The sequence below is a fragment of the Rhinopithecus roxellana genome, chromosome 19 (genome assembly GCF_007565055.1).
Source record: "Rhinopithecus roxellana isolate Shanxi Qingling chromosome 19, ASM756505v1, whole genome shotgun sequence".
NCBI lineage: Eukaryota > Metazoa > Chordata > Mammalia > Primates > Cercopithecidae > Rhinopithecus > Rhinopithecus roxellana.
This window is the reverse complement of record NC_044567.1, coordinates 46,291,014-46,308,053: the sequence shown is the minus strand read 5'-3', so window position 1 is coordinate 46,308,053 and position 17,040 is coordinate 46,291,014. Positions and strand designations below refer to the sequence as shown.

Below are 17,040 nucleotides of genomic sequence, written 5' to 3'. Positions count from 1 at the left end.
CCAGGATGGTCTCGATCTCCTGACCTCATGATCCGCCCGCCTCGGCTTCCCAAAGTGCTGGGATTACAGGCATGAGCCACCGCGCCAGGCTGATCGTGCCTGTTTAAGGGATGGGGAACTGAGTCTCCTTTTCCCCTCCTAATCTGGCATTGGGGGAGGCATACATTTGGGTTTGGTCTCAGGGGTCCATGGTAGATTGCTGAAAGTTATGGACTTGAGAAAAACGCACTTAAACACATAAATTTCAGACAAGTAATGGAAGTCTGGCTTTTTTTTTTTTTTTTTTTAGGAGTCTCGCTCTGTTGCTCAGGCTGGAGTGCAGTGGTATGATCTTGGCTCACTGCAACTTCCATCTCCAGGGTTCAAGAGATTCTTCTGCCTCAGCCTCCTGAGTAGCTGGGACTATAGGTACCCACCACCATGCCCAGCTCATTTTGTAATTTTAGTAGAGACGGGGTTTACCCATGTTGGCCAAACTGGTCCCAAGCTCCTGACCTCAAGTGATCCACCAGCTTCAGCCTCCCAAAGTGTTGGGATTATAGGCTTGCAACATGGTGCGGGGCCAGGAAGTCTGGCTTTCTGAGAGTATCAGCACACACCCTGCCTCCATTAGGTGCCGAGGTTGTCTCCTTTCTGAATCGATGACCTAAGATTAAGAAAAATCTACCAAATTATGGCCAGATGTGGTGGCTCACGGCTGTAATCTCAGCACTCTGGGAGGCTGAGGCTGGTGGACTGCTGAAACTCAGGAATTGGAGACCAGCCAGGGCAACATGGCAAAACCCTCTCTATACAAAAAGGACAAAAATTAGCAGGGGTATGGTGGTGTGCACCTGTAGCCCCAGCTACTCAAGAGGCAGAGGCAGGAGGATTGCTTTAGTCCAGGATGTTGAGGCTGCAATGAGCCGAGATCATGCCACTGCACTCCAGCCTGAGTGACAAAGTGAGACCCTGTCTCAAAAAAAAAAAAAAAAAAAAATTCTACCAAATTAGGAGGTGACAAGGCCACAATGGCTTTACAGTTCCATTTTCTAGAGTTTAAGAGATTACAGTGTCTTTTCCACAGTTTTCATTATTTTCTCCTAGAAAACTGATCCCTGTTTAGGATCTTTGTCCTTGCTCTTCTCTCTGCCTATAATCCCACAAATATCCAGATGGTTAGCAAGCCCTCCTGATCTTAGCTCAAATTTCATTTTCTCAAATTTTCCCTATCATAAAAGAGAGTCTCTCCATAAGTTAATATCAATCCCATTACCAACATGCTTTTAAAAAGTGCTTATTGGCCGGGCGCGGTGGCTCACGCCTGTAATCCCAGCACTTTGGGAGGCCGAGGCGGGCGGATCACAAGGTCAGGAGATCGAGACCACGGTGAAACCCCGTCTCTACTAAAAATACAAAAGATTAGCCGGGCGCGGTGGCAGGCGCCTGTAGTCCCAGCTACCCGGGAGGCTGAGGCAGGAGAATGGCGTGAACCCAGGAGGCGGAGCTTGCAGTGAGCCGAGATCGCGCCACTGCACTCCAGCCTGGTGGACAGAGCGGGACTCCGTCTCAAAAAAAAAAAAAAAAGTGCTTATTGGCCGCACACGGTGGCTCATGCCTGTAATCCCAATACTTTGGGAGGCTGAAGTGGGAGGATTACTTTTGCTCAGGAGTTCGAGACCACCCTGGGCAACATTGCAAAACCTTGTCTCTACAAAAAAATTAGCAAGGCATGGTGGCATATGTCTATGGTCCTAGCTACTTAGGAGTCTGAGACAAGAGGATTGCTTGAGCCCAGGAGGTGGAGGATGCAGTGAGCTGAGACCGTGCCACTGCCTTCCAGCCTGAGTGACAGCAAGACCCTGTCTAAAAAAAAGTGCTTATTACCTATTGAAATAATTTTTTGCTTCTTTTAAAAATTGCCTATCTTCCACCCTTGGAATGCCAAGTTCTTTGAGAGAACAAAACTTGTCTGCCTTGTTTACCATCGTTATTTCCAGTGCAACCAAATAGCTCAGTATCTATTTGTTAAGAAAGTACAAGTGGGGTGCAGGGGCCCCAAAGCCCAGGTGTATCTGTAGCCTCTTGCACATTCCTTCTAACAGAAGGCACAGTCTGAGACAGGGAAGAGAGCTCAAAGCAGTTTATTCTAGCGAGCCAGGGAGTGAGAGAGCCAGGCAGGCATCCAGGAGGGAGCAGGTGTAACCCAGCGGTCAGTGGAGCCTCAGTGAGTGGAGTCCTGCGGAAAAGAGAAGGTGAGAAGGCAGCCAGGACCAGGCAGGTTCCCTCTACAACTCCACCGCACGCCATTTCACCTGTTTTTTCCTGCAATCGCCACAGAAGACACCAATGGTCCCGTTCACCAGCTGGATCCCACACAGTACTATCTCCAGGCACGAGGCGGCCACCAGCAGAGAGAAAGAGCGTCACATTCCAGGGGACCACGCGAGGGGGCGCCTCGCACCGATCCCATAGAGTGCGGTTGACCAAGTAAGCTCCCCTGTGGGAGGGGTAAGGTCACGTGGAAGAAGGCGGCGTGCGCGTGCGCCACCGCCGCTCCCAAGAATACGTCCCAGGGGATTTGCAAAGGCCCAGGTAACCCACGTGGAGCGAGTGCTCTCGAAGGTCGAGTCCCGCCCAGGTGTCCCAGTCCACGGGAGAAGTGCGGGAGGGAAGAGGCAGAGAATGCAGGACACGAATACAGGCTAAACCTTACGCGGTGTCTTCGAAGTGGTAGCCCCACTTGCCGTTCATTAAGCATCTGGGTCCATTTCGGAGCCCGACTCCAGACACCGAGAGGCAGTAGATGGCACCAAGCACCCCGAACGCCGAGGAGAAGACCGAGCGCAGCATCTGGATGTGGCGTGAAAGGGGAGGTAAGGCCCAATCTCCTCACCTGTAGGTGACAACACTCAGCACCAGCCCCCACGCATGATTGAAATCTGCTCAAGTCAGGTTGTTAAAATGTATTTTTTGGCCGGGCGCAGTGGCTCAAGCCTGTAATCCCAGCACTTTGGGAGGCTGAGGCGGGCAGATCACCTGAGGTCAAGAGTTCAAGACCAGCCTGGCAAACATGGAGAAACCCTGTCTTTACTCAAAATACAAAAATTAGCCGGGCGTGGTGGCACATGCTGGAGGCTAAGGCAGGAGAATCGCTTGAACCTGGGAGGCGGAGGTTGCAGGGAGCCGAGATCATGCCATTGCATTCCAGCCTGGGCAACAAGAGCGAAACTCTGTCTCCAAAAAAAAAATGTAGTTTTATTTTATTTTATATTCATTTATTTATTTTAGACAGAGTCTTGATCTGTCACTCAGGCTGGAGTGCAGTGGTGCGATCTTGGTTCACTGCAGCTTCTGCCTCCCTAGTTCAAGCCATTCTTGTTCTTTCAGTCTCCCAAGTAGCTGGGATTACAGGCACCCGCCACCACGCCCAGCTAATTTTTATATTTTAGTAGAGAGGGGATTTCACTGTTGGCCAGGCTGGTCTGGAACTCCTGGTCTCAGGTGATCTGCCCGCCTTGGCCTCCCAAAGTGCTGGGATTACAGGTGTGAGACATTGCGTCCAGCCTTGAGTCAGGTTTAAAATACATTTCGCGTCAAACCCGGGGCTTGCAGTTAGGCTAATCCGAAAGCCAGTGGCCGCCGAGGTTCACTGGGGTTGTAGTTCCCCCCTCTCCCCCTCACCCCCTACCCCTCAGGATCATTGAGATCTGAGATTTGTGGGTGCCAGGGAGGGGTGGGGTGGAGCCTAGGAGTCTGCAGAGGAGCTTGTGTAGCTAGGAATTCCATAGAGAGTGCTGTGGTTCTGCGAGGACAGGTGCAGAAACTGAGTCCGAATTTCTTTTCTTTCTTTCTTTTTCTTTTTTTTTTTTTTTTTGTTTTTTGAGACAGAGTCTCACTCTGTTGCCCAGGCTGGAGTGCAGTGGCACGATCTTGGCTCACTGCAGCCTCCACCTCCCTTGTTCAAGCTATTCTCCTGCCTCAGCCTCCCCAGTAGCTGGGATTACAGGCGCCTGCCACCACACCTGGCTAATTTCTGTTTCCTTCCTTCCTTCCTTCCTTCCTTCCTTCCTTCCTTCCTTCCTTCCTTCCTTCCTTCCTTCCTTCCTTTCTTTTTTTTGAAACAGAGTTTCGCTGTTGTTGCCCAGGCTGGAGTACAATGGTATGATATTGGCCCACCGCAACCTCTGCCTCCCGGGTTCAAGCGATTTTCCTGCCTCAGCCTCCCGGGTAGCTGGGATTACAGGTGCCTGCCACCACGCGTGGCTAATTTCTGTATCTTTTCTCTTCTTCTTCTTCTTTTTTTTTTTTTTGTTGAGACGGAGTCTCGCTCTGTCGCCCAGGCTGGAGTGCAGTGGCCGGATCTCAGCTCACTGCAAGCTCTGCCTCCCGGGTTTACGCCATTCTCCTGCCTCAGCCTCCCGAGTAGCTGGGACTACAGGCGCCCGCCACCTCGCCCGGCTAGTTTTTTGTATTTTTAGTAGAGACGGGGTTTCACCGTGTTAGCCAGGATGGTCTCGATCTCCTGACCTCGTGATCCGCCCGTCTCGGCCTCCCAAAGTGCTGGGATTACAGGCTTGAGCCACCGCGCCCGGCCTTTTTTTTTTTTTTTTTTTTTTAAATCACTGCTTACTACAGCCTTGACCTCCTGGGCTCAAGCGGCCCTCCCACCTCAGCCTCCTGAGTAGCCAAGATTGCAGGTTCTCACCACCACACCCGGCTAATTTTTGTATTGTTAGTAGAGACAGGGGTCTTGCCTTGTTGCCTAGGCTGGTCTAGAATTCCTGGCTCAAGCCATACTCCCACCTCAGCCTGCTAAAGTGTTGGGATTACAGGCATGAGACACCACCCCCAGCCCTGAATTCCTTCTTAATTTGGATCTTACCCTGCAGCGATTTCCACAGCACCCAGCGCCACAGCAACCCTTGCCCCCTGCCCGAATGGCTGCAATTCCCGGACACAGCACCTGTGGCACAAGAGTCATTGTTATAGTGTGTCTGCCCAGATCCTCCAGGCCTGATTTGCATCAGTGCCTACCTCCTTCAGGAAGCTTCCTGTGATGCCTTCAGCCCTTTGGACTGTAGAAGACCTTATCTCTACTTCTCCTGGAGCGCTGCTGGGCTTCACCTTACTTTATCCTTGTTTACGTGCCTACCTTATCTCTGTCCAGATTGTGGCCTCTGCAGGGTAGGGCTCAATATCATTATTTTCCCCAATCTTGGCACATAGTAGGTGCCCTACTGAACGGAAGTCAGGGAGACCACTTCACATGCTATGAAATGATTCATCTCTCAGCGTCTCAGTTTTGCCTTGTGTGAGATGGGTCTGGAAGATCTACCTCACAGGTCTGTTCTCAGGATTCAATGGGAGAACAAGCTGACTTGGTGTCAAGACTGGCTCAGAGGCCGGGCGCGGTGGTTCACGCCTGAAATCCCAGCACGTTGAGAGGCCGAGGCGGGTGGATTACCTGAGGTCGGGAGTTCGAGACCAGCCTGACCAACATGGAGAAACCCCGTCTCTGCTAAAAATACAAAATTAACTGGGCGTGGTGGCACATGCCTATAATCCCAGCTACTAGGGAGGCTGAGGCAGGAGAATTGCTTGAACCCGGGAGGTGGAGGTTGTGGTGAGCTGAGATCGTGCCATTGCACTCCAACCTGGGCAATAAGAGTAAAACTCTGTCTCAAAAAAAAAAAAAAGACTGGCTCAGAGTAACTCAATAGTTATAAGTTCCCTCAGCAGCAGGAATAGATAGGAATAGATAGTGGTATTGGAGTGTCTGGTGAATTGGGATTATGGCAGAGTGTGGAAGAGTGCTAGTGAATGGTCTAGTACTCTTGCTAGATTCAGTCCTTGGTCTTTTTTTTCTAGTCTTTTTTTTTTTTTTTTTTTTTTGGTCTTTTTTTCTCCCTGTGGCTTTCCTAACAATGGCCATCCCCTTTCAGGGAATCAGCTCTTCACTCTGCCAGAAGTTGCCTCCAAAACTGATGCCTCCAGATCCTATGTTCACTTGAATGTCTTGGTTTTAGCTCAAATTCAACAAGCCTCACGCTGATCTCACGATATTCCTCAAATTCATCTCCCTTTGACTTTCTTGTCTCCATCAGTGGAAAAAATAACATCTACTAGGTCACCCAGGCTGGAAATCTTTAATCTTGCACCCAGAAAGATATCAAATGTTCTCAAATTTTCCTTAAGTGGCTCCTGAATCTGTGAGTTCTTCCCCACATTGAATCCCTAATCACCTCCCATGAAGATGTTCTCAGTCTCCCTATTATACTCCCATAGCTCTTGCCCCATGTCGTCCCACACTCTATCCTCTATCAGATTAAACATAGCTTTTCTGTCTCTTTCTTTCTTTCCTTCTTTCTTTCTTTTCTTTCTTTCTTTAGTTTTGAGGAGTCGTGAGGACGGAACGGAAGGAGGAAGGGAAGGAAAGAGAAAAGAAAGAAAGAAAGAAAGAAAGAAAAAGAAAAAGAGAAAAGGAATTTCTTTCTTTCTTTCTTTCTTTCTTTCTTTCCTTTCTTTCTTTCCTTCCGTTTCCTTCCTTCTTCCTTCCGTCCTTCCTTCCTTTCTCCTTTCTTCTGTCTTTCTTCTGTCCTTTCTTTCTCTCCTTCCTTCCTCCTTCCTTCCTTCCTTCCTTCCTTCCTTCCGTCCTTCCTTCGTCTTCCTCCTTCCTTCCTTCCTTCCTTCCTTCCTTCCTTCCTTCCTTCCTTCCGTCTCCTTCCTTCCTTCCTTCTTTCTTTCTTTCTTCCTTTCTTTCTTTCGTCTTTCTTTCTTTCTTTCTTTCTTTCTTTCTTTCTTTCTTCTTTCTTTCTTTCTTTCTTTCTTTCTTTCTTTCTTTCTTTCTTCTTTCTTTCTTTCTTCTTTCTTCTTTCTTCTTTCGTTTCTTTCTTCTGAAAGAGGGTCTCTCTCTGCCAGCCATGCTGGAATGCAGTGGCTTGATCATGACTGACTTTAGCCTTGAACCTCCTGGGCTCAAGTGATCCTCCTGCCTCAGCCTCCTGAGTAGCTGGTATCACAGGCATGCACCATCATACTCAGCTAATTAAAAAAAAATTTGTAGACATGGGATCTTGCTATTTGCTTAGGCTGGTCTTGAACTCCTGGGCTCCTCCTGCACTGGCCTCCTGAATTGCTGGGATGACAGGTATAAGTCACTGCACCTGGCCTAAACATAGCTTTCAACTGGTCTTTTCTCTGCTCAAACCCTTTAGGGTCTCTTCACAGAGAAGTCCGTTAAGACTGAACTCTTTTTTTTTGTTTTTGAGACAGAGTCTCACTCTGTTGCCAGGCTGGAGTGCAGTGGTGTGATCTTGGCTCACTGCAACCTCCACCTCCCAGGTTCAAGAGATTCTCCTGCCTCAGCCTCCTGAGTAGCTGGGACTACATGCACACGTCACCACGCCAGGCTAATTTTTTGGATTTTAGTAGAGACGGGGTTTCACCATGTTGGCCAGGATGGTCTCGATCTCCTGACCTCGTGATCCGCCTGCCTTAGCCTCCCAAAGTGCTGGGATTACAGGTGTGAACCACCGCACCCGGCTAAGACTTGTGACTTTAATGCCTAACTCTTGTAAGACATTCAAGCCTCCTCACCTGGCTCCAGCCTTATCTTTATCGTTGTTGCACAGGTCAGGTTCTTTACCTGTCTCCTATCTCTGGAATTCCACAGCTGTCTTGCTTTTTGCTTTCGTGGTGTGTGTGTGTGTGTGTGCGCGCGCGCGTGTGTGTGTACGTGTTTGCTTTTTGAGACAAGATCTCACTCTGTCACCCAGGCTGAAATGCAGTGGTACAATCATGGCTCATTGTATCCTCAACCTCCTGGGCTCAAATGATCTTCTCACCTCGGCCTCCCGAGTAGCTGGGTCTACAGGTGCGGAACACCATGCTTGGCTAATCTTTTTGTAGAGTTGATGTCTTACTATGTTGCCTAGCTGGTCTCGAACTCCTGGGCTCAGGCAATCCTCCTGCCTCAGCCTCCCAAAGTGCTGAGATTACAGCCATGAGCCACTGTGCCTGGCTCCTCATGTGTCTTATCTGGCACACACCATCCAAGGCAGCATTTTGTGCTTCTCCAGGGAAAGGACTGAGAGTATCAGTTCTATTAGATCATCCCCAGCAACCTCAGAGAAACACCTGTTCTCTCCTCTTCCTGTCTCATGGCAGGGCCAGGACCCATGCTGACACCTTTGCTTAGCCTCCCTGGTTAGGTCGCTAACTGGGGGCTTGTGGATCCAAACACACCTAGAATTGCCTTTTGGATTTACCAATTTTGGATGATCTGCTTATCTGAGGTTTTTGTTTTTGTTTTTGCTTTTTTGAGAGAGGGTCTCACATTTTTGCCCAGACTGGAGTACAGTGGCATGATCGCGGCTCATGAAGCCTCGACCTCCTGGGCTCAAGTGACCTTCCCACCTTAGCCTTAGAGTAGCTGGGATTACAGGCTTGTACCACCACACTCAGCTAATTTTTTCTTTTCTCTTTTTTTTTTGTGAGACGAAGTTTTGCTCTTGTCGCCCAGGCTGGAGTGCAGTGGCCGGATCTCAGCTCACTGCAAGCTCCGCCTCCCGGGTTCACGCCATTCTCCTGCCTCAGCCTCCCAAGTAGCTGGGACTACAGGCGCTCGCCACCTCGCCCGGCTAGTTTTTGTATTTTTAGTAGAGACGGGGTTTCACCGTGTTAGCCAGGATGGTCTCGATCTCCTGACCTCGTGATCCGCCCGTCTCGGCCTCCCAAAGTGCTGGGATTACAGGCTTGAGCCACCGCGCCCGGCCAACCCAGCTAATTTTTAAATTTTTGTTGAGATTGAGTCTCACTGTGTTGCCCAGGCTGGTCTTGAATGCCGGGACTCAAGCGATTCTCCTGCCTCCACCTCCCAAAGTGCTGGGATTTTACAGGCACGAGCCACCACACCTGGCCCTATTTGAGATTTTTACTCTTTTGATTAAAGTGTTTGCTTCCCTTTGTAGTATGTGCTTCTCTGTCTCAGTCTTTGCCATCTTTCTGTCTTAGTGAAAAGAAAAGGGTCATCATCATAAATGAAGAAGAAAACACCGTATTTAAGCCCAAATCGGCTCATATTTCTCCATCTCCATAGCCACTGGCCTAGTCCAAGCCACTGTCATCTCTCCTGGATGACTTCTGTGACCTCAGTTTGGTCTTTCTTTTCTTTTTCTTTTTTGTTTTTTTTTTGAGAGGGAGTCTCACTCTGTCGCCCAGGCTGGAGTGTAGTGGCACAATCTCAGCTCACTGCAAGCTCCGCCTCCCGGGTTCACATGATTGTCCTGCCTCAGCCTCCTGAGTAGCTGGGATTACAGGCACCTGCCACCATGACCGGCTAATTTTTGTATTTTTAGTAGAGACGGGGTTTCGCCATGTTGGTCAGGCTGGTTTTGAACTCCTGACCTCAGGTGATCCGCCCACCTCGGACCCCCAAAGTACTGAGATTACAGGCATGAGCCACTGTGTCTGGCCCATTCTGCTGTTGAAGGACATTTGGATAGTTCCCAGTTTGGTTGTTTTGCAAATAATGCTGCTATAAATATTCTTGTAGAGGTATTTAGGTATAAATACGTGTGCATTTCAGTTGGATAAAAACCTAGCAGTAAAACTGCTGATTCTTAAGACATGCAAATATTCAGTGCTAATAGATATTGCTAGTTTTCTGTAGTTCTTATGCAGGCGTGGTGGCGCATGCCTGTAACCCCAGCTACTTGGGAGGCTGAGGCATGAGAATTGTTTGAACCTGGGAGGCAGAGGTTGTGGTGAGCTGAGATAGCACCACTGCACTCCAGCCTGGGCAACAAGAGCAAAACTCTGTCTCAAAAAAAAAAAAAAGAAAGAAGCCAGATACATACCCTATGATTCCATTTGTGCAAAGTGCAAACTAAGCCAAACTAGTCTATGGGGTTAGAAGACAAAATAGTGGTTAAGCTTGTTGGTGAGGTAATTCTGGGGTTTCGTGTGTGGTGAGAGGCATGTCTGCGCTTCTGGTAATGATCTGTTTCTTGACCTGGGTTCAGATGTGCTCACTTTGTAAAAGTTTGTTGAGCTGCGTACTAAGGATCTGGGTACTTGTCTGTATGACTTAAACAAAAAGTTTTAAAACTTGAAAAAAAAAAAGTGCAAAAAGTCCTTCAATAGTTTTCTGTTGTACTTATAATAAAAATTCAAATGACTCCACTGTAGCTTTCCGGGGTGTTCCAGGCCTTGCCTCTGCCCTCCTCAGACCTCATCTCATTACACCTCACCCCACCGGCCACCTGTCTGATCCTCAGAAGTGTGGAACTTGTTCCCACCTTAGGCTTTGTACTTCCAGCCCCCAGTGTCTGCAACACTCACACCTTCTTCTTGTCATCTGGGTCTCGGTTCACACATCACCTCATAGAGCCCTTCCCTGAAAATCCTATAGAAAGTGGCATCTGCTTTGCCTCAGAGCTCTTCATGCCAGCACCATTTTATTTTATTTTTATTTTTATTTTTTATTTTTGAGACAGAGTTTCACTCTTGTTGCCCAGGCTGGAGTACAATGGTGTAATCTTGGTTCACTGCAACCTCCGCCTCCCAGGTTCAAGCGATTCTCCTAACTCAGCCTTCCGAGTAGCTGGGATCACAGGCATGCGCCACTATGCCTGGCTAATTTTTGTATTTTTAGTAGAGATGGGTTTTCTCCATGTTGGTCAGGCTGGCCGTGAATTCCTGACCTCGTGATCCACCTGCCTCACCCTCCCAAAGTGCTGGGATTACAGGCGTGAGCCACTGCACCTGGCCGATGGTACCTACTTCCATCTGAAATTGCCTTGCCTAGTTCTATACTTCATTTAATGACTTTTTTATTCTTTATTTTTTTGAGACAGGATCTCGCTCTGTTGCCCAGGCTGGAGTGCAGTGAAGCCTTTCATTTGAAAGGCTCACTGCAGCCTCTCATTTCTGGGCCCAAACTAGGACTACAGGCACATACTACCATTCCGTGACTATTAATTGGGTGTCTGTTAAGTGCAAGGTGCTGGTCTAGCACTGGGTACGCAGCAGCCAACAAAGCAGGCAGTGCTTGCCCTTGTGGGACTTCCAGCCTTTCTTCCATGAGACTGGTGGCCTCACCAAAGGGAACACAAGCTTCAGGGAGAGCAGGAACCTGTCTGTGTCCCTGTGGTATAGAGCAGTGCTTATTTATTTGTTTATTTATTTATGAGATGGAGTCTTGCTCTGTCGCCCAGGCTGGAGCACAATGGCGCAATCTTGGCTCACTGCAACCTCTGCCTCCCGGGTTCAACCGATTCTCCTGCCTCAGTCTCCCGAGTAGCTGGGATTACAGGCACCTGCCACAATGCCTGGCTAATTTTTGTATATATATTTTTAGTAGAGACAGGGTTTCACCATGTTGGCCAGACTGGTCTTGAACTCCTGACCTCAGGTGATTGGCCTGCCTCCGCCTCCCAAAGTGCTGGGATTACAGGTGTGAGCCACCGCGCCCAGCCAGGTAGTGCTTCTTGAGAGTGACTCTGGGCACAGAGGTGGGAGGAAGGCAGCTGTGAATGCGTATTTGGGGAGGGCAGCCTCAGGGAGCTCTACTGAAGCAAGCTGGTTAGATGCGGCAGAGGAGTGTGGGGAGACAGGGTGGTTTAGGTTGGAGAGGGAGCACCCTGTGACACTGGTTAAGTGTGCCAGCCTGAGAGGAGTGTGACTGTCAGAAAGAGTTGAATTTAGAGCGATGGAGTAGAGTACAGCAGCCAAGAATCCATGCAGGAGGAGGGAGTAGAAGAAAAGATATCAGAGAGTAAGAGGGATTGTTGGTTAAAGGAGAGGTATCCTCTGGCTGGGCACGGTGGCTCAAGCCTGTAATCCCAGCACTTTGGGAGGCCTGAGACGGGCGGATCACGAGGTCAGGAGATCGTAGACCATCCTGGCTAACACAGTGAAACCCTGTCTCTACTAAAAAAAATAATACAAGGAGAGGTATCCTCTTTCAGCAAACAGAGGTGTGACCAGCGAGGTGCGACCAGCAAAAGGGGCAAAGGGGAGCTCTCCCCTGGAGAATGTCATTAGCTAGCTGTCCTGAGAAGTGGGGAACTGTGCTGGGTAGATCTTTTGTCTTTATCTCACGAAGATATTAAACTAGGTAGACCATCCCAAAGTTTCCCTAAATGGGTGGAGAGTTGGAAGATGGGGGTTAGTAAATTTGGGACATCTGTGTCTCCTTTTCCTCCACTTCTGACAGATCCTAGTCTTGACCAGGCGTGGTGGCTCACATCTATAATTCTAGCACTTTGGAAGGCTGAGGCAGGAGGATCACTTGAACCCAGGAGTTTGAAACCAGTCTGGGCAACATAGGGATACTCCGTCTCTACAAAAAATTTAATCTGGGGGCCGTGGCTCACATCTGTAATCCCAGCACATTGGGAGGCTGAGGTGGGCAGATCACCTGAAGTCAGGAGTTCGAGACCAGCCTGGCCGACGTGGCGAAACCCCCTCTCTACTAAAAATGCAAAAATTAGCTGGGTGTGGTGGCACGTGCCTGTAATCCCAGCTACTCAGGAGGCTGAGGTAGGAGAAATGCTTAAACCCAGGAGGCAGAGGTTGCAGTGAGCGGAGATGTGGCACCACTGCACTCCAGCCCGGGCGACAGAGCAAGACTCCATCTCAAAAAAGTTACCTGGGTGTGGTGATGCCCTCCTGTGGTTCCTGCTACTCGGAGGCTGAGGCAGGAGGACTGCTTGGGTCCAGGAGGTTGGGGCTACAGTGAGCCATGTTCGCACCACTACACTCCAGCCCAGGCAATAGAGACCCTGTCTAAACAACAACAACAACAACAACAAAAACCCCACCCGCACCCCTGGCAAATACATTCTCATCTCCCGGAAGACGACTTGGGGGCATCCTCCCTGCCATACTGACCTAGGTTCTGAGTTTATCCTTAGCACTTGGCACAGATTGGGCTTCCAGAAATATGGGGTGAGAGTGAATGGATGTGCAGGCAGGGGAGGGTGACTGATCCGTGATGTCAGTCCCCGGTTCTGAGTAACTTCGCTGCGCCCCACCCTCATGCCTATTATTATCCTGCCCTGGTGACGTCTCTGACAACCAGCTGCTCCTTCTGCCTCGACCATTGTAGTGAGGTTTTCCCAGCATCTGCTCAACAGTGGGGACGGGGAGGACAGGCAGGACACGCTCCCTACCCGGTAGGAGAGCTCTTTAGAGCAGTGAGGCTCTCGTCCTTTCTGTTCTCAGACATTCAGCTTGGGACCCTGCGGCTCCTCTAGGACTGACTCCAGAGGGCTCCTAGCCCCGACCAAGCCATTGTCATCCTCTCCCAAGGAACCGTCCTTATTCCTCTCTCCCTGTCCCTCCTGTTCAGAACCCCTTAGGTGGGACCCAGCCACCTGGCCCGGGCTCCCCTGCCAGCCTTCTCACCATCAGGCCTCCGCCGATGAAGCCGCCCATGAGCCAGACTTGCAAGCTGAGGTGGTTGGTGTTGGTCCAGGAGGTCTCCCCATTAGGCACCAGCAGGAGGGCATTGGCCACGATGCAGACCAGGGAGAGGGTGATGAGGGAGAGCCCCACGCAGCGGGCACACTTTCCCGTACACATGGTGAGGTGTTAGGAAGAGCAGGCAGTGAGTGAAAGTAAGCTGGCGGTTCCCAGGTCCGGAGGAAAACAAGTGTGGAGCGTGGAGCAAAGGTCAGAGAGGCGTGGCAGAAACTGGCAGGATCAGAATGATAAGGGAGAGGGGCACAGGATATGGGCCCGGAGGAGGCAGAGGCGGAGGAGCTGCAGCCCTGAGGTGAAGGGAGGATGTGGTGATGGACAAGTGGGGACTGTGGACACACTATCCTGGGCTAATGGCTTCCTGTTTTTTCTGCACAGCTCCACAGCCCCTCTCTCTGTTGGTTCCATAGCTGCTTTGCAACTTAGCCAAGCCCCTTTATGTCTCTAAGTCTCGGTTGCCTCATCTGTATAAAGTGATGCCACTTGTGGCGGGGCACGGTGGCTCACACCTGTAATCCCAGCACTTTGGGAGGCTGAGGTGGGTGGATCACCTGAGGTCAGGAGTTTGAGACCAGCCTGGCCAACATGCTGAAACCCTGTCGCTACTAAAAATACAAAAATTATCTGGGCGTGGTGACGGGCACCTGAAATCCCAGCTACTCGGGAGGCTGAGGCAGGAGGATCACTTGAACCTGGAAGGTGGAGGTTACAGTGAGCTGAGATTGTGCCATTGCACTCCAGCCTGGGTGACAAGAGTGAAACTCTGTCTCAAAAATTAATTAATTGGCCGGGCGCGGTGGCTCAAGCCTGTAATCCCAGTACTTTGGGAGGCCGAGACGGGCGGATCACGAGGTCAGGAGATTGAGACCATCCCGGCTAACATGGTGAAACCCCGTCTCTACTAAAAAATACAAAAACTAGCCGGGCGAGGTGGCGGGCACCTGTAGTCCCAGCTACTCGGGAGGCTGAGGCAGGAGAATGGCGGGAACCCAGGAGGCGGAGCTTGCAGTGAGCTGAGATCCGGCCACTGCACTCCAGCCTGGGTGACAGAGCGAGACTCCGTCTCCAAAAAATAATAATAATAATAATAATTAATTAATTAATTACAGAAGTGATGCCACTTGCCTTGTGGGCTACTTGTGAGGATTAAACGGGACTACCTGAGAAGTATTCTGTAAACTAGGAAGCACAGAGCAGATGTGTGGTGGCCTCTTCATTTCCGCTAGCCCCACAGGGAGTGTTCTTCTCGGGGAGAAATTAAAGAGATGATTGTGGGCTCTTATTGTCCTTGCATTTCGTCTTCTCGGTATTTGATTATCGATGTCTTCTCCTCTTGAGACCACTACCTGTCACTCAGGGTGGGCTCAGGACCTAGGCCTCATGGATGAGAGCGTTCTATCCCACTAGCCTCGGTGTTTGATTTAGCAACAGCCATGTGATCTGAGCCAGCTCTGTGAGAATCAGCTTCTGCCTTTTTTAGTTGGCATTTTGAGGTCAAAGAAGTTCTGTTTTTGTTGGGGTGCTGCAGTTTCCCTGATAACTTCTCTTTTACTCTGCCACCCAGGCTGGAGAGCAGTGGCGTGATTTCGGCTCACTGCAACCTCTGCCTCCCGGGTTCAAGCAATGCTCCTGCCTCAGCCTCCCAAGTAGCTGGGATTACACGCACCAGCCACCATGCCCAGCTACTTTTTGTATTTTTAGTAGAGACGGGGTTTCACCATGTTGGCCAGGCTGGTCTTGAACTCCTCACCTCAAATGATCCACCCACCTCGGCCTCCCAAAGTGCTGGGATTACAAGTGTGAGCCTAGCCACCCGGTCGACTTATTTTTTTTTAATTAAAAAAATTTTTGTGAGACCAGGCTCTCCCTTTGTTGCCCAGGCTGGTGTGTAGTGGATCATGGCTACCTGCAGCCCTGACCACCTGGGCTCAAGTGATCCTCCCACCTCAGCCTCCCAAGTAGCTAGGACTATAGGTGTGTGCCACCATGCCTGACTAATGGGTTTTTTTTTTTTTTTTGAGACGGAGTCTTGCTCTGTTGCCCAGGCTAAAGTGCAGTGGCACGATCTCGGCTCACTGCAACCTCTGCCTCCTGGGTCTCAGAAGCAAACAGGAGAGTGAAGGCCCCCACAGAATGAACCTAGTTTGAGTAGGATGTGGGAGTGCCGTGAGGAGATGAGGGTGGCAGGAAGGGCTGCAGGGCTTCAGAGGGCATGCGATGAGGCTGTCACCTGGAAAGTGTCACCAGCCAGTAGCCCCTGACACAGCCCTTCCCAGCGGCCCACTCAGACCACTACAGAAACATAGAAAATGGAGAAAACTTACCACTCAGAATGGAAGGCCAGCATCTCTGCTATTTATAAGACAGAGGAACTGGATTGAGAAAAATGTATAGAGAATTTACCTCTTGAATCAGAGGATGCCTGAAAAAGAAAATACTTTGAACCTCACCCAACTATTTGTCTCTGACTTGTAGAAATTATAATAACTGATACATTTGGTTTTGCTTCTGTTGGCATGTTTAATGCTTTAAAAAATATTTCCATATTGCTTCTGATGTTTTCTGTCTCTTTTCTTTTTTGTTTTTTGAGGCGGAGTTTTGCTCTTGTTGCCCAGGCTGGAGTACAATGGCGCAATCATGGCTCACTGCAGCCTCTGCCTCCCAGGTTCAAGAGATTCTCCTGCCTCAGCCTCCCGAATAGCTGGGATTACAGGCATGCGACACCACGCACCAGGCTAATTTTGTATTTTTAGTAGGGACAGGGTTTCTCCATGTTGGCCAGGCTAGTCTCGAACTCCCAACCTCAGATGATCCCCCGCCTCGGCCTCCCAAAGTGCTGGCATTACAGGCATGAGCCACTGCGCGCAGGCTCTGTCCCTTTTCTTTAAAGATTTTACATTCTCCTTTTTTTTTTTTCTTTGAGATAGGGTCTCTGTCACTCAGACTAGAGTGCCATGGTAAGATAATCATGGCACTGCAGCTGTGACCTCCTGGGCTCAAGCAGTCTTCCCACTTCAGCCTCCTTAGTAGCCAGGATTACAGGCCCACACCACCACACTCAACTAATTTAAAATATTTCTTTTTATAGATGAAGTCTTTCTATGTTGCCCAGACTGGTCTTGAACTCCTGGGCTCAAGCTATCCTCCTACCTTGGTCTCCCACAGTGTTGGGATTACAGGCATGAGCTACTGTACCCAGCCCTCCTTAGTTGTTGTTGTTGTTGTTTTAGATGGAGTCTCACTCTGTCGCCCAGGCTAGAGTGCAGTGGCTCACTCTCAGCTCACTACAACCTCTGCCTCCTGGGTTCAAACGATTCTTCTGTCTCAGCCTGCCACGTAGCTGGGATCACAGGTGCCTGCCGCCATACCCGGCTAATTTTTGTGTTTTTAGTGGAGACAGGGTTTCACCATGTTGGTGGGATTGGTCTCGAACTCCTGTCCTCTGATCCACCCACCTCAGCTTCTTAAAGTGCTGGGATTACAGGCGTGAGCTAGTGCACCCAGTCCTCCTTAGTTTTAAAAGGCTTATTTTAAACCCTAGTGGTGGTTACTTTTGAGTCTTGCGAAAATATC

General features: G+C 49.9%; 1 protein-coding gene across 1 annotated transcript; it reads right to left on the bottom strand.

Moving 5' to 3' along the window:
• Positions 1-2,111: 2,111 nt before the first annotated feature.
• Positions 2,112-13,718, bottom strand: TM4SF5 (transmembrane 4 L six family member 5). Its single transcript, XM_010364229.2, is given in 6 exon segments — positions 2,112-2,218; positions 2,295-2,399; positions 2,401-2,479; positions 2,696-2,832; positions 4,865-4,945; positions 13,393-13,718. Coding segments are annotated over 6 exon segments (594 nt in total). The 5' UTR covers positions 13,570-13,718; the 3' UTR covers positions 2,112-2,203.
• Between the last annotated feature and the right edge of the window lie 3,322 nt (positions 13,719-17,040).